The 26,423-nt window shown below is 34.5% G+C and overlaps 3 protein-coding genes across 4 annotated transcripts; 1 reads left to right on the forward strand and 2 right to left on the reverse strand.

Annotated features, from left to right (window-relative positions):
* Positions 1-240: 240 nt before the first annotated feature.
* Positions 241-4,613, forward strand: LOC147550807 (kinase C substrate, heavy chain-like protein). 2 transcript variants are annotated; one of them, XR_015238289.1, is made up of 6 exons: positions 241-365; positions 434-550; positions 1,315-1,410; positions 1,584-1,766; positions 1,856-3,123; positions 3,856-4,613. XR_015238289.1 is itself a non-coding variant. In XM_086671062.1 (6 exons), the coding sequence occupies exons 1-5, from the start codon at positions 266-268 to the stop codon at positions 1,954-1,956; spliced, it is 597 nt and encodes a 198-aa protein (XP_086527188.1). In that variant the 5' UTR covers positions 241-265; the 3' UTR covers positions 1,957-1,996; positions 4,035-4,613. The 2 variants fall into 2 exon arrangements, 1 of the variants encoding a protein (XP_086527188.1); XM_086671062.1 differs by having other exon boundaries at positions 1,856-1,996; positions 4,035-4,613.
* Positions 4,614-5,196: 583 nt separating this feature from the next.
* LOC147550808 (protein FAR1-RELATED SEQUENCE 3-like) lies at positions 5,197-7,731 on the reverse strand. Its single transcript, XM_086672240.1, has 3 exons — positions 7,368-7,731; positions 6,167-6,737; positions 5,197-5,720 (listed from the first exon to the last, which is right to left on the reverse strand). The coding sequence occupies exons 2-3, from the start codon at positions 6,728-6,730 to the stop codon at positions 5,502-5,504; spliced, it is 783 nt and encodes a 260-aa protein (XP_086528366.1). The 5' UTR covers positions 6,731-6,737; positions 7,368-7,731; the 3' UTR covers positions 5,197-5,501.
* Positions 7,732-11,262: 3,531 nt separating this feature from the next.
* LOC147550809 (coatomer subunit delta-like) lies at positions 11,263-16,645 on the reverse strand. Its single transcript, XM_086668835.1, has 12 exons — positions 16,448-16,645; positions 16,213-16,274; positions 15,210-15,249; positions 14,587-14,810; positions 13,898-14,140; positions 13,582-13,750; positions 13,050-13,351; positions 12,651-12,849; positions 12,433-12,574; positions 12,113-12,175; positions 11,901-11,997; positions 11,263-11,544 (listed from the first exon to the last, which is right to left on the reverse strand). The coding sequence occupies exons 2-12, from the start codon at positions 16,213-16,215 to the stop codon at positions 11,455-11,457; spliced, it is 1,572 nt and encodes a 523-aa protein (XP_086524961.1). The 5' UTR covers positions 16,216-16,274; positions 16,448-16,645; the 3' UTR covers positions 11,263-11,454.
* Between the last annotated feature and the right edge of the window lie 9,778 nt (positions 16,646-26,423).

Raw genomic sequence — 26,423 nt, forward strand, 5'->3', positions numbered from 1 at the left:
TTGAAGTACATGAAAAGAAGCAGCAGCAGCAGAGGAGACTTCTTTGTGCCCTAAAACAAGTTCCTTATATAGGGGTTATAGTCAAACGGTCATATAGTTTGACCATAATACATGACCGATGAGTTATAGACCAAACGACCCGATAAGCCCGGCCCAGTTCGGGTCAATATGGATCGGGTTAGGCCCGTAAACCGACCGGTCGGTCGTTTAATTCCGATAGGAGAAATTGAATCTACTAAAGCCCAGTAACTTGAAGGAACTGTTAATGGAGTCAAGAATGAGGTTCATTCTGGTCTCTCTTCTGGTCTCTCTCTCCCTTGTTTCTTCAATCCCTAAATCCCCTTATCTTGGCATTCATCCTCAAGGTACCCTCTTTCTCTCTCTAAATTGATTTACAACTTCAATTTCATCATACAAGTGTTCGGATTTGCAGAATTGAAGTATTATTTTGAGTCAAAGCTGATTAAATGCAAGGATGGATCGAAATTCTTTACTTTAGACCGTCTCAATGATGGGTTTTGTGATTGCCCTGATGGTACTGATGAGCCTGGTATAAAAAACCCTAACCCTAAACCTAATTCATCATTATCATATTTGGGTGTTCAGTTTAGAACCTTAATTTTGTATTTCTGTTAGTATATTAGTTGCAAAATTGCAAATTGAACTTCATAAGCCAGATTTATGTGGAAATCTCCTTAAAGCTTTCGAATTTAGGTTAAAGGACTAGACATATGCTTGTCTCCTTTTAATAGATTTGACGATTTCACAGTACTAAGTTTAATTAGATCAGTTTGAACTCAGCGAATTTCACTTTTGATCATTTGGTACTTAGTCGAACTCTCGGTGAGAGTTTCATGAGACCGTCGGGAATGAGATAGGCGAGACCGAGATTAGAAGATTCTGATAGAGTGATAAGTAGCAACTAGTGAGCTTAGTGGAAAAATCGTGAAAATGCATGAGCGTCTAGTTGAGTGATAGAATTCCGATTTGGTTGAGATGATTTTAGCTATTTAATTACTAACGAAAACTGGTAAGAAGAAGCTTTTAGTAGATCTTGAACAATTTGAGCTTATGCTCCAAACATTCTTGTGTGAGATTATGGCAACTAACTAAGAGTCTGTATGAGAAAGAAAAGTTGACGATCCGATTATGTCTTTCGAGGCATTTGAGACTTATTGTAGTATAGTTCTCCCTTTGCTTCTTTAGTGATTCAACAGATTTTCTTTACGAGATATGAAATGCTTAATGACAAGTCTGATCTCTTCTAATCACGGTTGTCTAAAATCTAAATTACATTTTTCCATGTAACTATAGGTACTTCGGCTTGTCCAATGGGCAAATTTTACTGCAGAAACGTAGGAAGTATGCCTCTGCAATTGTTTTCTTCTCGGGTAAATGATCTCATATGTGGTAAGTAGGTAACTTCAAGAATAATACCCAGCTCCGTATTCTTGAGTTCATCTTCTTGGACAAACAATTTATCTTTCCTTTCATGTTGGTGTTTTTCCCTCTTTATGTTATCTTGAGTAATCAATGAAATTTACGTGTTCTCTTCGCGTCTAAATTTATAAATGTCGTTGCAGATTGTTGTGATGGAAGTGATGAGTATGATGGCAGCATTAGTTGTCCAAATACATGTATTAAATATGGCAACGTGGCAGATAATCGTGAGGATTATAACTCGGAGAAGAAATATGTGAGCAATTTTAATTTGCAGAAGAAGAAAGATAAAGTTCATTCGGACGATCTAATTCAGAAACTAAAAGGTATTCTCGAGTTATTAGTATATAACATATTAACATTGTATCCAGTTGAAAACTGTGGAAAAGCACTGACATGGATTTTCTGGTTTCAGATTTGAAGGTGGTGATATTCGTAGAGGTCATTTTCGTATCTATAATAGGTTTCTATCTCCTCCGTCGGCATATCAGATCCAGAAGAAGACGTCATCGATGAAAACTATCCACCTGCGCTCGCTCTCTCACTCTCTTCCTTGGTAAGCACTCGTAATCTTCATTTTCCCTTCGGACTCAAAAGGTCAAGTCTAAGCAAATATGCTTGTAAGAAATCACCAAAACGCCAAACTATGTCGCTCTTTTACTTAGATATAGCAAGGATATGGGACAGGGTCAACATGACTCCATCAGTAGGTAGTCTAAGAATAAGAAGTGTGAGATAGAAGATAGCGAAGAAAGAACCTAATGAATTGCTATAGCTTAGATCAGTTAAGGTAGAATATAGCTCTATTTGCAGCAAAGACTATAACTTGAAAAAAAGTATGAAAGCTAAAGTTGTCTAGGACCCAAATGCTTGTAGAATAAGTAGTGAAATAATACAATTAAGTGAACTTATATTAGCATAAAATAAACTTCAGATCATGATCTATAATCAGATGCTGCCACATTATTCGGCTCAATACTCACTTGACGATAAATAATTGTTGTTCACGTCAAGTTATATTATTAGCATAAATTATTAGTATTTTCTTACCAACTCTATTGTTTGGACCCTTTATATCAAATTTCAACCAAGTTTCATATGTGGCGGTACATCTTTGAATCGTTATTATTTTCGCATATATTGATGGAGATGTTTAGTATGAATGAGAACCGTTAGATCAGAGCTTGGACTAAAGTTTGAAATAGATTCGGTCACATAATTTTGTTTGTTTTTCATATTTCCAACCACATAAGTGAAGTTTCCTCTTCTCTTTTTTATATTATCTTCCTCAAGGGGTATTTTATTAGGCAATGTCTTCAACACCCACAAGAAGTCTATAAAACTATCCCCTCCCCAATCCTTATTGACTAGCTTCATTACTCGCTTGCTCATGATGGCTCTTTCTACAAATATTTTCTCTCTCTACTTGCTTTGCTTTCTCTTATTATCTCTGCAAATTCATGCTAGACTGAGCCAGTTCTTTGATAAATCCATGTTGATGACCACTTCTCACTTTCCAGCTGGATATCCCTCCACTCACAGAGGATCCTTTTCTTACCATAATAGCCCTGGCCGATACCTTCATGGAAGCTTCGGCCTTGTATCAGTCCCCAGCGGCCGTGTTCCAGCGTCCGTTTATGTCCCAGAAACCACCAGCACCACCACCACTACAACTACTACTAGGCTATGCTCAAAAAGTCGGAAATCGGGACTAGTCGGTCGACCCGGGCCTAGCTACTAGGCGGGATGACAACGGGACCAGTCGGGTTTCATCGGTTAAACTTAAAATATAAATACATATATAATATATATATATATATATATATATATATGTATGTATATAATTGCATATATTATTATATTATATACTATAAATTATTACCATTATAAACATGGTTTATATATTAGAAATACAAAATTATGAATAAAATCAACTAATTATGGAAGTTATAAAATAAATCAACTAATTTTATCCAGTTAGAAGTAAGAACTTACTTAGAGAAAGAAATAAGAACAAGATGTAGAAACAATTAGAGTATAGAGAGAGAAAGAGAGATAATAAACAAGGTCGAACATACTTAGAGAGTTAGAGAGAGAAAGAGAAGAAAACATAATGATAGAGAGGGAAACTTTACTTGCAATGGAGGATTGGAGCTAGTTCTTGTTAAAGGAGTGAAGGGAAAACCCTTGAAACCTAGATCTAGGAAAATCTCGTTTCTAAAAAAAAAAACCTACCTGACCCATAAACAAGTAACTCGGGGCCTAGCCAAGTCGGCTAGTTGGCTCTAGTCGGCTTCAGGCGCCGCATTACTCGCTTCTCTAAAAGGACTAGAACTTTTGACCCTAGTCGAGCGGCCACATGGGGACTAGCGTGTGATCGGGGCCCAGGCGATGCCTAGGCGGGGACTTTTAAAGCACCACCACAGCCAACAACAACAACAAAGATATGGGAGATTATAAATCAAATAATCCACAGAAAACAAATTCTGATGATTCACATGAGAAAACACCCGCAGATGACTCCTCGTCTTTATGGGATTCCTTAAAGTCAAATTACCCATATTTATTTGTATTCGTTATGTTTTCTTTTATAGGTTATCCTGTCTACAACAGAAACAGCAATAACAATAACAACAGCAACAACATCAACAGCAACAACAGTAACAGCAACAATAATTGGCCAGACGATCGAGGTAGAAGAGAAGTAGAATTTAGTGAGATAAGGTTTCCTGCAGAAAATTACAGCCTGGTAAGAGACCAACATGAAATTCACACCCCCAGGGGGCAATATGGAGGTTACAGTAATGGATCCTTGTTGCCTGTAAATAATATTTACGATAACAGTGTATCTCTTGATGGGTCCAGCAACTTCGTCTTTGATACTTGATCTAAGAAAAGCCGATTTTGAATATTTTCCACGGTAAATGGATCTGGTTCACTCAAATATGTCGATAGTGTGAACTCTAAACCCTAAAGCTTGGATTTATCATGTATGTGGATGGATAGCTTAGTTATGTTGGATAATAGGTTAGTGTCATGGTTCTCACTCTGTGAGTAGGTCCCCTTGTTTATTTGTAATATTTTAGTTGACTTACTATTATACTTATAAGAAAGATATTTGAAGTCCTTTTGGATGCTCAATTTTCAACCTAATGGGAACTTTATTATACCTACTTTATTTTTATTTGCCAAAGAGAATTGAAGGACAAACAATCACATAGAGGAGCTGAAAGTTGGCCAAATTTTCAAGTCAACTTTCCCTCGAAGATGGATTATTTTCTCAATCCAGAATGTCCTATGGACGTTTATGACAAATTTTGGTCCATGTTCAACCTTGAGTTTCGGTCATTCTTTCATTTTTTTACGAAGAAAGAACCACCTTTTATGTCTTTCCACAAAGATTTAATAAAATAGATTGGATTTGAGAGAGTTTGTGTTCGTCTTATTTGTGATGTCTAACTCATTCAAATTGCTAATTAAGTTGATTTTACACCCATTTGACTCAGATGATTCAAATTCAGACAGATCAGATTCATATAACGAGATCCGAAATTGGGTTGTGGTTAGAAAAGTCGGATAGACTCTTCACTGTAATCAAACGTGAAGACATACTGATCGCCTTTTTTTTTTTTACATTTTACTCTTATCTATTCTTGAACTTGGATTAGAATACCCCCATTCTCTTGAAGAAACACAGTCAGAACTCCTGCATATTTTGTCATGGTGATCTCACTATGTTTTCTTTTACCGATCTCGTTTACACAACTTTATCTTACATCTTCATAAAACAACTGATATTTACATACAACTAGTAAAACTCATGGAGTCGAGTGAGTCATTTGACCCGAATAACAAGAGAAGTTGAGGACATAAGGTCTCGTACTATTCTTAACACATCGACTCATCGATTTTCTGAGGATCGTTGAACTAAAGAAATAGAAATCTAGTAGAGTTTGGAACTAAAATTATCAACCCTAAGCAGTAATAGTTTTCAAGATAACTTCAGATCTGACAGAGGCTGACTTCTAGAGAAAACCGACAACAAAACTATTGACATTAAGTTACTCACAGTATAAGGTTCGGTCGTTTGAATAATCCTTTTCTTCAGACTCGAGTTCTCTCACACTGTTAACTATGTGCTCAACTTTTAATGTAAGATTTTGAGTATGTTCTTCGATATCCTTCACAATCGAACGTAGCTGTTCTTGATATGATGCAGACCTTCTCCTCTCACGATGCAACTCGACAGTCAGTTCCCGAATTTTTTTATCCTTCTCATCCTGAAAAAAAGTAAGAACGAAAACATAAGTTATAGTATATATCTGTCGAGCGACAAGATTGAACATTTTTATATGATTTGACACTTGACAAATTCTTCAAGGTTCTCATCCTTGCTTTCAACCGCAACATTACTAGAAATGGGTCAGTAGTATGTCTGATCAAGACAAGTCGAATTTTTAGAAACTAATCATGCTTAACTACATAAATAAGTAATACTACTATTCTACCAACTAAAATCCTAAAACGGTTCGTGGTTTCACGATTTTACTTTTGACGCTATTTCATGGATACATGTGAAGCTAAACTTATGAACCCTTCTCATAACTTGTAATATAATTCTAAATGATCATCCAAAATGGAATGTTGCCCCATATTTTATTGGAATGATATACACCACCATAAGCTAAAATTACGACAGACAATGATATAGTATTGATATAACTACCTCACTGAAAACACTTCTATGCAATCGACGAGTGGGTAACTTGCTCGGGTTTAAGTCGTGATTGTGATCTCTTACAAAACCAGAAACAACCCATTTTTTCCCATTCTTCACGGCTACCCTTAACATTGCATTGCACCCTTCTCTAGTGATTGGTCGTGGTGGAAGAAGTCGATTTTCCCGATTAAGATGTTTTTTAGCACGAAACCCTTCTCTCGAACAAACAAATTCCCTACCTATGATTGAGTTATCTTTATGTGAACGACGAATTCGAGTGTTCCTAATGGTAAAACCCATACGAATACTATACCTGTCATAAAACTCCCTAGCTTCCTCTGAGGATTCAAACTCCATTCCGATACACGGTTCTAATTCTTCTGAAGGCTCTTCATCGATAGGTTCTATTTCAATAGGCAATTCGAGTAATCCATCATCATTCTCACCCGAAAAACAATCCAAGTTATCTAAAATCTCGTCTTTTATAATTTCACAATCACCTGAGGTCTCAACTTCGATACCATTATCGTTTTTGTTCAACCCAAGTCCTTGGTTCGAAGTAGTCGCCATTTTGCTCCTACATTATTATATTTTAGTAGATGAAACATTCACATCTAATTGCTTAGGAAAAACACTCATAGCAAAACCCTCAAAAAGAGAGGAATAAACTAAACATTCACATCTAATTGCTTAACCCATTGAATCTAAATGTTTGAAAAATGTAACCCTAAGATCAATGAATAGTAAAAGCTTTGTTCTTGAATGGAAGAGCATTCGCTTTTATTCCCATTAGAGATAGCTCATTTTGAACTTGGGATTTCTTCCACCAAGATCAAAATTTAACAATTGAATACCCAAAATCACACCTTACAAAGGTCTAGTTAGCATCAAATGATTTTCAAAATTAGACAAAGAAAGTAAAGCCTTTCCCACTTTAAGAAAACCAAACCAAGTTGAAGATTTTTAGGACATTTTAGACTAATAAAAGCTAATTTTGAAACTTAAACTCCAAAATTGAGCAAAATAAAACTAGATTTAGATTAAAAAACAGAAATATAATTCTGGGTATTAAACAGAAACCAAGAAAAAGAAAGGGTAAATTTGAAACCAGAGTTGAGCTTAGAACTATCAAGTTTAGTTAAAGTGGGCATCAAAAGTTTGCAATTTATGTGATGAGAAAAGTAAATTGTCCATGAATAAAACATACCCAGTTAAAAGTGATGAGAATTAAGAAGACGTTAAGCTCGAATTGGATCTCTTTCTCTTCCAACAATCATCCAATTTTGGGTTTTGCTGCCATTATTGGAATGGAGGGAAAATGAATGGCGGAGTTAGAGAGATAGTAGGATCGGGAACACTGGGGTAGTAGGGTTGTGTGTGTGGTGTAAGATGCACGTGCGCACCCACCTCGAGACACCTCAGATGTGCTTATCATCATCATCATCTCTTTTACCTTCTCTTTCAGCTTTCAATCCAGTTTGACACAAAAACTCTATAGGGCATTTTTGTGGGACTGTCTAGTCGGACAGAAAGTAAGCATGCCCTCGGACTATCCTTCTTACTGGTCGCACACTCGCTCGAGTCGGAGGAGACCTGTTTAGGCTCTCTGACTAGACACTAGACGGTCCAGTCCACTTGAATTTTTTAAATTTTAGAAAATCAATTACTATTTACAAATCACTTTAACATCGGACCAAATCAACTTAAAAATCGACAATAAGCACTTTTGAAAAGTTTAATGAATTCAAAATTTTTTCAAACACTAAACTAAAATATCTAAAAAATAAATTTGGATTTGGTTTTAGCCTATTCTGACCATGAACTTCGAATCTGTCACTCATGTTCCACATGCCTTTAAACTTTTTACAATGAGCTCTCTGGTAAAACTCGGTTGAATTAATGAAACAACATAATTCATAAAAAAAAAAAAAAACAATCTCAAAATTGGCAAAGATCAACCAAATATATTAAATTAATCGAAAGTCCGCAATCAGGGAAAATACGAAAATAAACTTTCAAGTACAAAACATATTAAGGGATTTTCGAGAGAGACATTATCCAAAGGTAGGTGGTTGGGGTGGTTGTCATATTAGAGAAAGAAAACTGAAATGAAAAGTGAATTGTTTAAAGCCATCGATGATGGCCGGCAGTTGCCAACAACTAGAGGTGGAAATTTAGCCCAGAACCCCAAAACTCGCCTCAGAACGTCCGAGCCTGACATGAAATCATTTAGCCTGAAACCTAACATGGGTAATGCATGTGCAACCCCTTTATTTCTTGTGGGCGGCCTTGAGCTCCTCTTACAATTCCTTCACCCGAGCTATAAACCTGATCGCAAATCTCAGCCCGTATAACCCGAGATTGCAAGTCGTGTTTTACGATTTCTTATGAAACCCTTATGATGCCTGCGTTCCTCATGTGGTTGGTCGTGTTTTAAGCTTTCCTCATGTTTTGCCTGTAAGAGTTAGAGAGAGTGTGAGAGATAATAGTGGTGCTGAAAAGGCCGGTCAGGCTACGGGTCCCAGCCAACCCGATACTGGAACCTGACCCGGGGTAAGAACTTGACCTGAGCCACGCCAACTCTGATTTTAAAAAAACCAATTATTAAAATTCTAAAATAACAAAATATAATCATGAAATTCTTTTTTTAGTTGAAACAAGTTATACTTTTTTTTTAACCCAAATATTTGTATTTTGTTTGGTTAAAATCCCAATATTTTTAACAAAAGTGTTGCAAAACTGTTGTAAAGTTGTCCCAATTTTAATCCATAGTTTATTTTGAAATGTATAAATCAATAGTTTAGGAATAATTTTCTTGAAAGATTTTTGAGAAAAATATTTAGGAATGATTTTTGAGAATAATTTGTAAGACAATTTTTTTTTTTTTTGATGAGATTGTAAGACAAGATTTACTTAAATAAGTTTAGTAGGAGTCAACCATTGGTAGCCTAAGTGGTTCCAACGTGTTGACATAAACTCTAGAAAGCCCTAAAGGTCTCAGGTTCAAATTCCAAAGAAGGTGAAATCTTTGGTTATTTTAATTGAGATTATTAGAGTATAAATGATGTAGCTGGATTTTAGGCCATAGTTTAGTTGGGCTATAGGCCCGGTCTTGTAAGAGTTTGGATGGGCGGTCTCGAACTTATCACATCTTTGATGTATAAATGCCAAATGTATTGACTATCGTTGATCGTAGTCAATTTCCAAAAAAAAAGTTTAGTAGGAATGACTTTTTGAGAATAATTAATAACACAAAATTTACTTTAATAAATTTAGGAATAATATTGGAGGGAAAATGTGAGAATGATTATGGGAGTAGTTCAACAAAATAAAATTAATAGCACATGTGTTACATAAATAAATTTAAGAAAGATTTTTTGGATATGATTTTAGGAATGATTTTTTAAGAATAATTAATATGACATGATTGTAAGAAAAATTAATAAGGCATGATTTTGAGAATAATTAATACAGTAAAAGACATGATTTTCGGTATATAATTAATAGGACATGATTTACATAAATAAGTTTAGAAAAAAGTATTTGAAAATTACTTCAAGAATGACTTTGTTGAAACGATCTTTTAGAAATAAATCTTTATTCGATTGTTGCTAAACTTAAGGATTCTTATTAGTTAAAAAGAGATTTTAATATAATTTTTCCAAAATATATGAAAGTTCAAGAAAAAAAAATGAAGGAATAAAAAGGGATCGATCTTGGGTTTTTGTCGAGTCAGGCTTTGGTCGTCGAGTTCAAAACAAAGATCCAGTCCAAAACTGGGAAGGAATCCAGGTCAACCTGACCGTTTGTCTTACGGGTCGGTCTCGAGGCGGTCGGGCTTTTAAACACCACTAGAGAGAACTTAATACTATCCATCAACTTATATTATTGAGAGATGAACAAACTATGATGCAGTATTAAAAATTGAAACCCGTTTAATACTGATAGGGCCGGCCCCATAACTTATGGGGCCCAAAGCCATTTTCAATTTTGGGGCCCTCAATGCAAGTTCTACTCGAATCTGGTCAGTTCGGTTGTAAACAAGGATATGGACCAATTTGCCAACTACACTTCAGTGTTGAATTTGGAACATAAGCAGTAACATAACTTAAATACTTTGTCATGAGGCCTTATGAAATTGGAGGCCCAAAACCACCGCTTTAGTGGCTTTGGGCTGGGGCCGGCCCTGAATACTGAAACCCCGTATCATCCAAGAGACGAAGTTGAAGAATATTGATTCAGGATACTGATTTTTGGAAAAAGATAAAGCAAACAACCAATCTTAAACTTTTCTGTATTTCTTAGACCTATAATTTTTCTTTATTCAACCAAGTCACCATGATGATAATCTTACAACTGTAACATATAAAAAATTTATGTTTTTCCTGTATCTGTAACTTTTCTTTGTTCAACCAAGTCAGGATGATGATAATCTGATAACTGTAACATTTTTAAGTATTTCATGTGTTTGTTTTATAAATCTATTAAAAATATTTTTCATATGGTGATCATCTTAGATCCATAAATTCGTATATCTGATTAATAGTATAGAGGATCATTGTTATAGATTTTTAACTTTCTATTACTTGGATGAGAATTTGAGTTTTTTTTTTTTGTTGAAAAAGAATATCTATATTTCAGCCGTCACCCGATACCTGGCCTCCCCAAGACCCCAACTACAGTTGAGCCCTCCATGGATAAGTCATGGGCCACTGTCCACATAGGGCTCTTTGCATGATATTTTTATTTTAACAGACCCGAGCCAGTCCTTTAGTCTAATAGTCTTCGAAATATAGTACCTAGAACGCCCGAGCATCTAATGTTCTTTGAAATATAGTACCCGAAGCGCTAGATAAACATGGAAGCCAAAGCCAAATTTTCTAGCCGGTCACAAATTGAGGATCATTCGTCTGACTCATTATAGCAGACTTGTTTGGGTAGTTGATTTGAATTGATGTTGAGTCTATTTTGTCAAACAATTCAGATTCAAACGGTTTAAAATTGACGAATCATTACGAGTTGAAGACACTGCATCTTGGAGTACAACTCAAAAAATAGAAGAACTCTTTAAAAAGAATAGACATATCCATCTAATGTATATATAACGAAAACGGAAATATTATGTATATTTGCTATTCTCAAAATTTTCAGAATGTTGTCACAATGTATTGTCTGAAATGTCTTAAAGAGAAAATTAAAGAAAGTAAATACAGCTAGGAATGATTATAAGAATAGATATTATCATGCACAATATGCACTCACTTGGTCAAGATAAACTCACAGCAATCGAATAATCAAACAACTTGATAATTCTCTGTGATCAGCTGAGTTCTCTGAGCAAACTTTGGTGGTGGCCCGCCCTTTAGAGGCAAAACATTAACAACCTGCCACACAAAAAGAAAAAAAAACAAGATCACTTCCGCAATTCATTGTGTTCTGTCTAATAAACTTGATTTGACGTTATGAGATGCTTGGGTCAGACGAAATATAGAGAAGAAACAAAAATTCAGATAATCAACATGTACTGTAGTGTTGTTCCGGTGGGTTTTCGTTGAGCTCAAACCTTCAACAGAATCAACTCGGAACTCACAAAATATGCAAGTCAAATGTATTAGCATGTTTTTCAAGAGATATGCACGTCTTTCATCTTTGAGGGTTTAAATGCATATCCATGATGGTGGAGAAAGGATAACTAACAATAAGTCAATAACATATCACTTTTAAGTCAAAATTGACAAACCTTCAGGTCACTAAATGTCTTAGTAGCAGCAAATCTGACGGAAATGGGGTAGAACACGGAAGGGTCGACTGGAGGTAAAACAAACTCCATTGATCCACTGCCAAGATTTACCAGTGAAAAAATAGATATCAGAGAGTGTCTTTATTAGTTACACGTAACCAGAACATACAATCGGGAGAAAATTAGAAAAGTTTGCAGATCATCAGACTAACCTGCGATTTGAGTTATCAACAAGAAGAATTGACCACTCCAAGACAGAATTTCTTGCATCAAACCTGGAGCCGAAAACTAGTTAAGTACTGAAGTAATTAATCATAATAACGGGTCATGAAAAAGACCTATAAATCTCCTCCCATTTGCAAATTTTTAATAAACTAGTACATTATAGAAACTGGGGAGGCTGTTCTTTGCTTCTACTTTTGTATACAATCACAAATTCACGGGCATAATTATGATAATTACGGAACTCTAAAGTAGTATTTAGCGTAATCCATACAGAAAAGAGTAAATTTAGTAAAGTGTGAACCCTCACCTCCATTCCCCATCAACCTGCTTGACACTTGGTGCCTCTCGAAGAGCAGGAAGAGGTACTGAAATAATGACATTTCGCAAATCGAACATAGACGACGCTTCATATTCAATGCTTACGTCAGTTCCATTTGGCCAACAGGTGACTGCAAATAGAAATAGACAAACAAACATTAGACAATAAAAAGATGAACAGAAAGTAAGCTATGAATCAAAACCTACCAGTAAGTGGCACAATAGATTCGTCCATGCTCTGCATTCTCCACTTCAAAAGACCAACACCTGCAGCATCACCACCTTGACTGGTTGGAAAAGGTCTATTTGGATCCTTTAGTCCTAGAATGTTTTCATTAGAAAATAACTCCTTGTTGATATTAGGGTGGGTTTTGAAAATGATGCCTGAATTGTTCTCAGTTTCGATCTGAAATAAGACAAGCAAGAGTAACCATAAGGCTGGACATTCATAATATACTGCAAGGGTGAAGGGCGAATGCCGCGAATCAAATCAAATGACTTAGGCAGGATACTAGGAATAGATCCAGAAAACAAGACATAAAACAATTATATTATATTATATGAGAGAGAGAGAGAGAGAGAGAGAGAGAGAGAGAGAGAGAGTACCTGAACTTGGATTAGTGCATCTTCCTGATTAAGAATTTGAAGTAACAGAGTACCCTGAACATCGAAGTTACTGACCCCACCATCTTGTCTAAGTGTCACGTTAAGCTTCTCTTCAACTGTCAAAGTGATTGGATCAGTTGGGGCTGGAGCAGCTGCTTTCAACTGACTAACACTTGGTCGCACATCCTCAACAATAACTTCACCTTCAGCTTTTAGAGATTCTAAAAATTGGTTTGCCCTTTTTGTTTTACCAAGCTGCATGCCAACTTTTGGAGGAGCAGCAGCAGATGCAGATGGACGCCCTGATTTTGCCAAAACTATATTCAATAAAACTTGCAAACAAGCATGCAATGAAGCATTCTCAATACGAGTTCAACAATAGGCAGATGCTATCCTGTTACAACTATTCACTAAATACCTTTCATAGAAGAGATCACTTCTAACACAATTACACAATTTTCGAACTTAAACAATAGTGAAAGGACTAGTTCAATGAACAATAGTGAAAGGAACTCATACAAAAGGTATATACCTTTTGACTTGGTGGAAAAGGAATCCATATCTGCAAACCCAGATCGACTTCCGAAACCATCTCCACCACTAGATATGCTCGTCTCGCTAAAGCTGTTCTCAAGTCTTCCTAAAGAACCCATAGACTGAAGGGACGTGAATACTCCCTTATCACCTCTATTCTTGTCAATCTGCAGATTGTGGACTCGTAAAAGTCAACAATAAGTGTCACATGCAAAAGCTAAAAGCATGACAAAGATCTTGAAACCTGACGCGCTGAATCGCAAAGACCCCACAAACAGGAATAACTTCAAGAAGTTTCCTAAGTTGATAAGTACCTTGCTTTTGTCAATCTCGCTTGCTTTACGCTTCATAACGTCCTTAGTTTCGTTGATCTTGCTCTGCATTACGAGCTTATGCAGTTTCTCCTCGTGACTTTCCATTTCACAGTACTGCTTAACTTGTGCAACAGTTACACTTTCTTTGTGCCCTAGGGAGATCACTTCATCGAATGCAAAAATCAACTCAAAAGCTGACTTGCAGACTCCTTCTTCATCTAAAGATGGAGAATATTCCGGAACCTGAATAGACTTACGGAATCAACTTGAAATCCCTCAGAGAACTATATGTTTACGAAAGGTAAATGTAGAAGCATGACCCAGAACTTAGTCAGACAACTAATATGATGATATAGCTACACCAAAAATTGTTAAACTTGAAAGATATATCTATATATATATATAAAGATATAAAGGACTTTTTAGCAGACGGTTCAAATTAACTCACTTCTCGGACTACAGTAAATTATTTCATGGGCATCAAATTTAGAGAAAGAGTAAAAGTTCAGGATCCAGTCTCAAATTGGATGGATGCAAATATTTGATGTCAGAATTAAATTGAGTTTTTGAAAACCAACAGGTTAACTTCAATAACCCTTTCTGGAGATTTTACGACTTTTAGTTTAGAAAAAGTTGGATCGGGTCCAAGTAAAATTTAGATAAGCAGGTAAAGCTAACAAAGTGGATACCAGCTTGGAGAGCAATCTCAGGGTCTCCAGATCTTCAAGAATGTTACTTTGCTTGTTGGTCACGAGAAGCAAATACAGACCTTCAATTGGTTGGTAAACATAACGCACATTTTCCGTTTCAACATATGTATGCTGCTTTCCTATACCAACCAACTTGGGAAAAGCTGCAAGTAACCCTTCAATCCTTATACGAGACATGTCCACAAACTGCCTCGAAACAAGTGCTGCAAGAAATAAATGTGAATTGTGGATCAGTGTAATTCCACTCATGTCAGTTTATGAAGTGACAATAAACAAAATGTCGAAGAACCCAAAACTTAACTTCCAAAAGAAGATCTAAGTAATACTAGGAACATAAAGTTTTCTCCAGGACCAGCTACAAGTACTAACACCTAAATAGGTGATGTACCCAAAGGGGCAAGAACACTTCGTCTCCCATTTTTGTGTTATTGTTAACTATATTAGCCAAAAGATGGATTTCCAATATGCCCCGGTACAAGTAAATTTCAAAGAGATGGAAATTAAAAAGCAGAAAACAAAAGGTGCTAAAAATAGTCGAGCAACAAAAAGTCAAAACAGGCAATGACAAACTTGACACTTTCCTTTCGCTGTAAAAACCTCACCTTTTCCGGATTTACTTATGATTGAAGCTGCTAGAACCACCTATTCAGAAGTAGAAACAAGATAGTTATTAACATATTTAATATTTATAATCTTTAGTTAAGAATTTGTTTGTTTCTTTGAACAGATTGTAGTTTAACTTATGAGGAAAAACACAAAACAAAGTAATAACAGTGGGAAATGCTAAACAACCCATCAATTTAGCCCGCTAGTTAGACAAGTCACTACTTAAGAAAGTTTGGATCTAGATTCTTCGAGTTGATTGGTCATTCAAAACAAGCGACCCAAATTTGAACTTATCTATAGCTAGTGGGTGAGTTGTTGGGTTGTGTCGCAACTCCCAATAACAATACAATGCTTTCATAAATCAATCCCAGTTATCTTGTTTAACACCTTCACTTATGATCTAATTATTACCGAGGTTTTAAAATACGTTTGTACACCTCAAGGCAGTTTACTCTCACAAGCCGAGGCGGTGCCTCGAGGCGCACCCCGATGCGTAAAACACAAAGAATTTTTTTTTGAAAGACAATGACATCAACTATGTAAAAACATAGCATAACAAGTTTTTCTACTTTACTACCATAGAATAAATTCGGAATTGTTGCCGAACAACTCAAAAATAACAAAGAAAAGTTCACTACCATAGCATAACAAGTCCCCTTAGCATAAAATACGTTTGTCTTTTTCATGGTTGTTTTTCCAAGCATTGATTATTACTTCGTAGCAACACTAATACTTATATCTAAATCTAGAAGTTGTATAATCAATGGGTGCCGAGAAACATTGGTAACCTCTAATATTGTTTCTCTTAAGATATGCAATTACAAATATGAATAACTTTTAGGGTTACTCTCTCACTACATCAACATCAAAAGTTTATAACTAAACACCGGCTATCGTTTCTAGGTATATGTAGCAGTTGCATGTTCCAATATCAACCTATTATAACAATTCATGCAAGAAAAACATAAGAACAATTAAGATGAGTAAAAGAAACAATACCATATTTGAGAATTTTAGAATTCAACAATGCCTCACTTTTCGTCGAACAAAAGAAAGAGTTCCTATACAATTCAAAACCCAAGAAAACAAGTTAAATAATCATCAGATCTAGCTAAAATAACTTCTTATAATGAGATCTTTGTGAACGAAAACTGAGATTTAGAGAAAATCTTTATGAAATTGAGATAGATTAAAGGTAAAGAAGTAACTTGAAAAATAAGTAAAGAAAACTCACCGGAGTTGTAAAAATTAGGACCAACGATTGCTCAGATCTGCGAGGGGTTTTTGTATTAATACGAGAGAGTAGTATGGGCTGTATCGCGGTGGGGAAAACCCGAAGATCCTGCATCCGATTAGGAAGCAACCCGTGGAGTCGTGGACTTTTGGACTTCTTTTTTGTTTTTTAAAATGTTTGGCGTGTGCCTCCAAACCTTGACCTCTAAGATGGAAGATTATACCTCTTACCACTCCAACCAATGGTTATTGGCAAAAGAAGGAATTGAGTAGGTGGGGACGAACTCGGTATGTGTTGGGTGTTCAACTGAGTGCTAGACCAACTGAGCTGTGTCCCATGTTCCGTGGACGTACCGAATGTGGATAGTACCACCTGGGCCGTAACATTTGTGCCCGCTCCACAAAGTCTATATTACTTATGGGACAAATCAGTGAGTCGGTCACAACCCAACGGAATTAACCCTAAAATCTTTTAAATGACTTCCGTAAAATCTTTTAGGTAAATAATATTAAGAAATTTTTAGGCAAGTTTTGTTTTGTTTTATTTTACTTTTACTAGTAGGTAAGTTCTATTTATTTCATCAAAAAAAAAGGTAAGTTCTATTTTCTTTTAGGTTAATATTCATTACTTTAGTATTAAGTAATAAGTAAGTCCTATTTTCTTTTGGTTTTTGGTATAGGAAGAGCACTTTTTAGCAAAGGCAGTGCATTAGATAGGGAGAGCACTCTTTTTAGAATAGGGAGGGATAATTTTTTTTTTTAAATATCTCAAATTTATACTTTGGTCCCTCCCATCAAACTATTTTGGACCAAAAGAGAGAGAATAGAGTATCCTCCTATTCGACTAAAAACCTTCGAGAGAAGAGAGAACCCTGTTCGACCTAAAACCTTCGATCAAATCAAAGAGAGAGAAGATAAACATCCTGAAAAGGAGAAAATCCCTAAATTTGTTTGATTCTATCAAAAAGAGAGATATAGAGATAGAAACCTAAACCCTAGATGACTAACACAACACCCATCTCCTTAGAGAGTTTGTAATTTTTGTTATTGCTTGATTTCTCCATAGATTTTTAGGGTTTTAACACTAACTAAGTAATTTTGAAGATTTCAAGTATCAATATTGCAATGAAGAATACAAACAAGGATGTAACTCGAAAAATATATAAGTGACATTTACATAAAAGAAATTTCGCTTAGCATAAATAAAAATTCATGAATACCAACTAAAAATTTAAAAAAAATTCGGCCAGAGCGGTTAAAAAACAGACTAATTTCAGCCATCTCAGCCGAAATTTATTACTATTTTCAGCGGGACCGACCGAAATTTGTTATATTTTTCAATCGACCCAACCGAAATTTGTCATCTTTTTCAGCCATTATGACTGAAATTTGTTGTCTTTTTCAGCCGACCCTAACGACATTTGTTGTTTTTTTTTCAGTCGATCCAACCGAAAATTCTTTACGAGAAAAAGCGACCTAAAACCCTAAAACGTATGTTCAACCATAGAGAAAGACAAGAAAATGATATTTCCTTACCTGAGACATATTTTCTTAATTATAAATGTCTTTGTTTAAGTCGATGGTTTCATTTAAGTCGATGTCTACGTTTAAGTCATAGAGATCTTCTTTCTTAATGTAGGTTGCCTCCTTCATTGACGGTGGTTCCTCATCCATGAGATCTTGAGGCATCATTAAAAGCTCGAAACTAAGACTATAGTGATAGTAAACGTTGCAAGTTTTTTAATACTAATGGTGATGTCGATAGTAGTGACGATATTAGGGTTTTGGTTGTTCATGTGAGAGAAACTATAAGTTAATAAAAATTAGATTTATTATTAATTTTTATCTAAATCCTTCTATTTTGGCACTATTTATTAAATGATCCTTATAACGCCCTCCTTAAACTAATCTGGTAAAGGAAGAGCAAATACATAAATTGACATTTTCAATGCACTGCCTTTACTAAATAGTGTTCTTCCTATACCAAAAGCCTTTATTTTAGTCCAAAAACTCACTTGATCAAATATTATCTCCTAATCTTCATCTTCTCTATCACCTTCTGTGAAAGTTCATGTTAGTTGGTTGATTAGAAGACATAAACTGAAATGAATAACACAATAGTTTACGTGGTTCGGTCGAATAATCACGACCTACATCTACGGAGAAAGCCAGAACGGCATAAACTGAAATGAATAACACATACTTTATTATCCATAATTGTGGAGATTCGTTACAATGATTGATTAGTAATTGAATGCTTAAACTCCTAGAATCTATCTCTTATTTATAGGATTTAGGGTTTCCTAGTTTCTCCTAATTAAACTAGGAAACAATATGATCTCTACTCAATATTACTATTAAATGGTTACAAGAGATATCCTAAATATATCTTCGGTGCCTTTCATATCTTCCAATATCTTGGACTCATCTTGATCGTCGGATCTCTTGATGTCGGTTCGTCTCATCTTCATATATCTTGGACGGTTGATCTTGGATATCTTCGGATCTCGATCCTTATACTCTAACACCTTCACTACTACAACTTCCCACCACCACCTTTCTAACCACCGTTGACACATCTTCTCTCTTCTCCCCTCTCTTATACTCACTATTTGATATTGTGTCTGCTCCTAAATAAACCTATATTCAAGAAGCTCATATTCCTTATGATCTAAAGAATCCAAGCTTCTGATGATCGAATCATTACAGAGTTGAAAACTCTTCTTTATATCGAAAAATCTTCCAAGAATATCACTAGGCACAAATCGATTTCATCTTTTTCATAAGGGTTCAAAAGCTTCAAGTTCATGAATTTCATATTCGAGAATTATAGTCTCAAATCCAAGGAGGATTGAAATCCTTAAGTTGAAGCAAGAAGTTTTGGATTTAGATAAGAATAATAAGGATGTCTTTGAATCAACAACTAAATTGATTCATGATTTCGCAAAACCCTTCATCAGTTTGATGGAAGCTTCAGGTTGGGATCTTAATCTTGCAGTAAACTTCATCAAAGGCTCTATCAAATAATCTAAAAGGTCTTGCAAGAAGTATGCGTTCCAAGCCTATACATCGAGGAGAACGTTCAATTGACATTCAATTGAATTGTACAATCAAGGTGGTATCTTGAGGTTTGTAGATCCATTTTGGATTTTGGCAATTTTCTGTTCGTTTGGTGGGAGCTTGAATGCCGATTTTAATGGCTTTTGTGAATGAGGATGGCTTATACATCCAGGACTCTCTAGGAAATTGGTAACAACTAACAACTATGAATTTTGAAATGTAAATAGAAAAAAAGTCAAATCTAATCTTAGTTTTAGTTTTTACTTTTTATGACAATCGAAGTTTCGTTTTCTTTAGTTTCTTCTATTAACTGGTTTGATGGGATCGTGAGTTTTAGCTTCTGAATAACTTTGTTTGATAGGAACAAAACAGTCAAATATGAACTAAACCTATATGAGTTTTCAATTCTATTCAAAATATTCTATTAGAGTATGAAAATCAAAGAAGAATAAAAGAGAGAAGAGATGAAGATTATGGGTTAAAATTTAATCATGTGAGTTTTTGGACCAAAAAATAAATATATCCTGTAAATCAATTTTGATGGGCTAAATCTTTATTCCCCAGATATTTTTCTTTATACCCCAATGTCGCGACCTTGATAATTTGCTTATCTGAAATCAACGTTAAAAATCAATTAAAAAGATCTATAGACTTACGACAAGAAGAATATATATACAAAATAAATTACGACCCAATGGATTCTTAATTTAGGAAAACAATTTAGCTATCTAAATCTTATTCCGAAGACCAAGTAGACCCCTCATGACTATTTGAGTATTTTCACTTGACAAATAAACTAACCTTTTAGGTTAAGAGTCATGCACATTATAGTCTTAGGTAGATTATCAAACTAGTTCAACAAAAAAAAAAAAGGTAGATTATCAAACTCATATGCTCCATAAGGAATTAATATATAACTATAGAAGTGGGTGGTTGTGATCTTCTATCAACCGAAGAGCCAAATATTTCATGTTTGAAGAGTATGTATAAGCTCAAGTAGATTAACCTAATATTGAAAAATGAATGTGTGAGTTTCTTCGTTACCAAGATGGGATGTTAGTGATTTTTATGTGCTTAACAAATGCTTGATGGAGAGTACTTATAAGAGTAGGCAACCAACTAACATACAGTCTTCAACAACAGAAAAACTAACATATATATACACCATTCTACCTTCCAACTTCTTTATGACAAGTAAGCTGATTTCAACTACTTTTTGTAAATGACCAAAGAGCCCCTTGATTCTACAAGCCCACAAATGAAATATAGTGATCAAATTTTCGACTCTAACTTGATCTATGACGATTTTACCCTTGACCTTCTGCAAAATGCCAATTTGGTCTTGGGAAGTTTAAAAGGTCGTCCTTACGAGTATTAAAGGTGTCTCCATTAAGGCAAAGTTTTTTTTTGATGAAGGGCATTAAGGCAAAGTTGAGGCACCTTCTTTTGATAGGCCCCTTTGGGCTTTGAAATTTTTTGATCTAACAGTCTCAAGTTAAGTTTTTAGACCTGCAAAACATAAGAGAAGCCTTAGAATCAAAAGTGTAATTTTGAAAGAAAAACGAGTATGTGTTTTTGCCACTTGTTGGCCCGTGAGTCAAGATTCATTCAATCTAAATTTTATATGAATCTAGATATACATAGTAATAAAGCAATAGCACCAACTTGTCTAACGTTTAAATTTTTATTTTTGGTGCCTCAAAAAGCACCTGAAAGACCTCAACAAAAAAAAAAGCACACGAAAAGGGTTGATGAATACCAATGCAAAATTGGGGAATGCAATTTTACCCTAGTATGTTTTGGTTTCTTTCTATATACTTTTGGCTCATGGAAAACTTTTTGAAACTTCTTCAACAACTCAAAACTCTCTTCATTTACAGAGGTGTGTTGAATCTCCAATATCCATATACATTTACAGAGGACGCATATATTCAATTCCTTGCAAATCTAGAAAGCTTAGGAGAAGTGGATTTAGTCACATGTAAAGCCCCAGAGATCATTAGGGAGGATAAAATCTTGGTCAAAAGGTGTGAAGCAGACAAATCTACGACTGAACATGATTTTGATTTGGTATGGTCCTTTGTTCATGTCCAACCCCATCATGTTCAAACTCAAGCTTCTGATTTCATGGAGGAAGATGCTGGACTGACAATGGGAGAAGGATCCCGACCGACGGCCGATGGAAGTTTTCCGATCACTCTAGTCCATGGTGGAGAAACGGTTACAAACTTTGACCCACTCAAAGTTAGTTACTCAACCAAGGGAACCGTATGGTGGTAATGGGGTCATGAACTCATGATAGTGGTGGAACCACTAAAGTCACATTGAAACTAAGATGCCTCCTCCATAGGTAGTGGGCATAGGGTTACTTCTTTGTGCTTTGTTCTTTCTTTTAACTTCTTATTGTGATCCATCTTGGCTTTGCCTTATCAATGAAGTTATCAGATTCCAAAAAAAAAAGATGGGAATCATATATTTGTCTTGGGAGTGTTTTTTTTTGTGGCCAATACGTGGACAACCCTTTTTCTTATATGGACAACTATCTTATGTGGACAACCAAAAAGGTTTAATTTTTTATATGGACACTAGTTTCTAAGGGGGACAACCCTCTATTATTTTCACTCAAGTCCTTTCCGAATTAGATGTATTATTTTAACACCTCCCTCTCTTTTTCATAAATCTTAAGTTAATTTGGTCTTCTTCTACTCCTTCATCTTCATCATCAACACCCAAGTTTCTAAACGGAGAAATTTTTCGGAGAAGCATTTTTATTTTTGATGAAACAAGAAACATTGTTGATTATGGTATCAAAAGAGAAGGGAATTGTTGCTTACATGTAAACATCATTCCAAGATAAATTAAATAGTAAACCATTGATAAAGGTAATGAAATGTTCAATAGCTTGTAACAGGGAAAAGATCTGAATCTAATTAAGTCACATTAATGATACAAAGATGAGTATAGAGTAATCTTTTGTGAATTTAATGAATTTTCAAAACCTTGACAAATTGAAGATGAAATCATGAAATCATATTCTTAATTAGGTCACCTCTGAAGAGATAAACCTTAACCGAAACTAAGAGAAGGGTAGTGGATCAAAGTAATTAATTGAACTAGAGACATTAATTTGGATGAATAGTTATGCAACAATGGCATTAACACCCTGATGATCCATTTTTCTCTTGACAAATTAATTCGTTCCTCAAGTTTTTATTGTCGTAGAGAGAGAAAGAGAAGAATGATATCGAACTTTGTAGTTAAAGATTGAGAATGCTTGTTTGTTTGTGGTGGTCGGGTAGGAGTATGTGGTGGTCGGGCGTTCGGAGAAGGTGAAGGTGGTGGTGGTGATTAGTCGAGGAAGTGGTGTCTTGATGAAGATGAAGAAACAACAATGGTTGCCAAACCCTAATGGTTGGATTGTATTTGTTAATGGTCCTCAGATTTATTAGGATTAATATTTAGGTCTTTAAAGAGCGGGAGTGTTACATGTACAAGATCCTTGACAAAATTTGTGACTTAATGACTCTTTTTCACTAAAAGACAAAAAATGATCAAAGTTTTTCAAAGTTTGACTTTGATCGAGACCGTTCAAATGGCATTTTGTCAAGAATCTTGTCAAAGATTCTTCGTACATTTAGCATTTCCCTTAAAGAGTTGTCCCCTTATTAAATTAAAGTCAATTCAGTCAAACATACCGGGCCCGAAAGTGTTGTCCATATAAGAAAATTAGTTGTCCGTATATTAGCCACCTTTTTTTCCACTTTTACTTAGATAACATTAACCTAAATTTTACATTCTAGATTTGACTTAATCAATGAAAAAATAGGTCCTTAATTTTGGTAAAATAGGTAATTTGGGTTTAGTAAGATTGCCATATTATTAATTCATAATTTAAGAGGAATTTTGGATCATCATATCAACTAAATATTATTTAATCAAAAAGATGAAGACAATATACTTGTAAATCTTTTTTAATTTTTTTAATATATGTTTTTTATATAAATAGTTTTAATTCTTTTTTTTTACATCCCTGCTTGGTAGTTTCGTAACAGTTTTTTTCAGACGTTTTCTAAGATCGGATGGATCCGCTATAATACATATTTACATTTATCTTATATACGTATTTACTTGTAAATAGTTTTAATTTTTCTTTTTTTATATACGTATTTACTTTAAATAGTCTTAATAATTTTTTTGTAAATAGTATTAATTTTTTTCATTTTTCGTTTTTATATACTTTTGTGTTGGTATCATCACATAGACAAGTTATCAACTTAATACTATTTAATTAAGAAGGTGAAGACAATATACTTGTAAATAGTTTTAATTTTTTATATACGTATTTACTTACGTTTTTTATATATGTGTTTACTTGTAAATAGTTTTAATTTTTCTTTTTTTATATACGTATTTACTTTAAATAGTCTTAATAATTTTTTTTGTAAATAGTATTAATTTTTTTTATTTTTCGTTTTTTATATACTTTTGTGTTGGTATCATCACATAGACAAGTTATCAACTTAATACTATTTCATTAAGAAGGTGAAGACAATATACTTGTAAATAGTTTTAATTTTTTATATACGTATTTACTTACGTTTTTTTTATATATGTGTTTAATTTTGATTACATTTGTTCTCCACTAAGATGCTTAATTCTACGAAAGCTTCTTCCCTTAGTTGTTTAGTCATTAAAGATTATCTATTTCAAACTCTAAAACGTTTTATAGATGAGGGGGTTTCTGTTTCTTAAGTGGTGAAAAGGTTGATATCAATCGGAGTGACGACACGGTTTTAGTTTATTCGTCGAAAGCTTATTTGTCGATCCTCACGCTTTCTACTATCAGGTATACACCATTGTCTTACAGGCTCAACAGGCAGCTATCGAAGCTTTGAACGGAGGGAAAATGGCAGGAGATGCTTATAAAGCATCGCTAGACGTTGTAACAGACCGTTTACCAAACTTAGTCCAATACATGCAACAATTGAACTAACAACGTCTTAATAACTTTTTTTTGTAAATAGTATTAATTTTTTTCATTTTTCGTTTTTTATATACTTTTGTGTTGGTATCATCACATAGACAAGTTATCAACTTAATACTATTTAATTAAGAAGGTGAATGACAATATACTTGTAAATAGTTTTAATTTCTTATATACGTATTTACTTACGTTTTTTATATATGTGTTTCCTTGTAAATAGTTTTAATTTGTCTTTTTTTTTTATATACGTATTTACTTTAAATAGTCTTAATAAATTTTTTTGTAAATAGTATTAATTTTTTTCATTTTTCGTTTTTTATATACTTTTGTGTTGGTATCATCACATAGACAAGTTATCAACTTAATACTATTTAATTAAGAAGGTGAAGACAATAAACTTGTAAATAGTTTTAATTTTTTTTATATACGTATTTACTTACGTTTTTTTTATATATGTGTTTCATTTTGATTACCTTTGTTGTCCACTGAGATGCTTAATTCTACGAAAGCTTCTTCGCTTAGTTGTTTGGTCATGAAAGATTATGTATGAAAACTTAGCTAAAACTCGACAAATGACCGAGATCTATAATGCTCCGCGAGTTTCTCTTTCTAGAATTGCTTGTGTTGTTTGAGATTTTTGAACTACGTATGATTTGTACTGATGTTTTTCCTATGTTCGATGCAGATATACCGTGGTAGTGCCATAGAGTCAGGTCTGGCAGTACAGCAGATACTCGTAGTTAAACCATCTGGTTATAAACTACACAATGTTTAAAGAGCCCTTTGTGTTTTTTCTTCTGTTTTAACGTAGGAACAATCAGATTATGCTTTGAAAGAAGCCATGTTTTGATACTTGATATTATATTCCGTGTTCTTGGGCTCTGATTTTCTACACAATGTTTAAAGAACCCTTTGTGTTTTTTCTTCTGTTTCAACGTAGGAACAATCAGATTATGCTCTGAAAGAAGCCATGTTTTGATACTATATTCCCTGTTCTTGGGTTGTGATTTTCTACGTCTTCATTATTACTGCATTTTCTAAGACCCCATAAGATTGATGGAAACGACTTGGAAATTCAACTAAAAGTCCAAGATGAGTACATTTTCGATGTATTCCTAATTGGAACTTGACACCCCTCTAGACTGACAGAAACGATAGTTAACGACAGGGACCAAAAAACCTGCACCCAAAAAATTGTTATAATTTTGGAGAACCCTAAATCCTAATATCTCAAAGACGAGCAAATTCAGTTAAGAGTTGAACCAGAGTTGTAAAGAGGACGACAAAAACAGTAGTTGTGACCATGGTAGCATCTAGTGGATTCGTCGTAACACCCGAGAATGTGAACTTCACGAACCAATAGAGAACAAGTACGAATTCTCAATCATTATTAGTCTAGTTTGAAAACAAGAAACTTTTGGAGTTATAAGTTGCTTACCTGATTGAAAGCCAAGGCAACAGAAACTGTTTCTCTCATAAGACCAAGACCAGCCCACCAAATTACGATCTAGTTAAAACTATCAAGTACAAGTTGAAAAGCATTGGTAAGCAACTAATCGTTCAACATAATCTAAACTTGAAGATTATAGAAGGTTAAATGGGGTGATCTTTCCTTCAACAAAAAAAAGGGGTGATCTGACCTGATGTTTGAATGTGACACCAACATTTACATTGACCACTGGCCACAACCAAGGTTGAATATCAATTTAAAACTTGATAAAACGTGAACTAGAAAATGGGTATATCTATTATTTTATGATTCCCATTTAATAATGGGGAATTTGGCCAAAACTCCCTAAGAAATTATGATTTTGGTTAAAGAGGATTCATCAAAGTTTTTTAGGCTTCACCTCCCTGATGGCAATTATGTAATTTTCAATTTCAGTAAAAAGACCAACCTAACCCTAGTCTAAGAAAATACCTTGCAAACACC

The sequence above is a fragment of the Eschscholzia californica genome, unplaced genomic scaffold, assembly GCF_041429995.1.
Source record: "Eschscholzia californica isolate CP2 unplaced genomic scaffold, dmEscCali1.0.p SCAF_3, whole genome shotgun sequence".
Lineage (NCBI taxonomy): Eukaryota > Viridiplantae > Streptophyta > Magnoliopsida > Ranunculales > Papaveraceae > Eschscholzia > Eschscholzia californica.

Excerpts from the sequence above, each read along its gene's own strand:
- LOC147550809 (XM_086668835.1), bottom strand. Across the intron at positions 12,575-12,650 it reads ATCTATTGTGCCACTTACTG|TCACCTGTTGGCCAAATGGA; the intron begins GTAGGTTTTGAT and ends TTCTATTTGCAG. Across the intron at positions 12,176-12,432 it reads CAGGTTGATGGGGAATGGAG|GTTTGATGCAAGAAATTCTG; the intron begins GTGAGGGTTCAC and ends TTTCGGCTCCAG.
- LOC147550808 (XM_086672240.1), bottom strand. The coding sequence starts at position 6,730 with ATGGCGACTACTTCGAACCAAGGACTTGGGTTGAACAAAAACGATAAT. Across the intron at positions 5,721-6,166 it reads ATAGAAGTGTTTTCAGTGAG|GATGAGAAGGATAAAAAAAT; the intron begins GTAGTTATATCA and ends ACTTTTTTTCAG.
- LOC147550807 (XM_086671062.1), top strand. The coding sequence starts at position 266 with ATGGAGTCAAGAATGAGGTTCATTCTGGTCTCTCTTCTGGTCTCTCTC. Across the intron at positions 1,411-1,583 it reads GGTAAATGATCTCATATGTG|ATTGTTGTGATGGAAGTGAT; the intron begins GTAAGTAGGTAA and ends ATGTCGTTGCAG. Across the intron at positions 1,767-1,855 it reads TCTAATTCAGAAACTAAAAG|ATTTGAAGGTGGTGATATTC; the intron begins GTATTCTCGAGT and ends TTCTGGTTTCAG.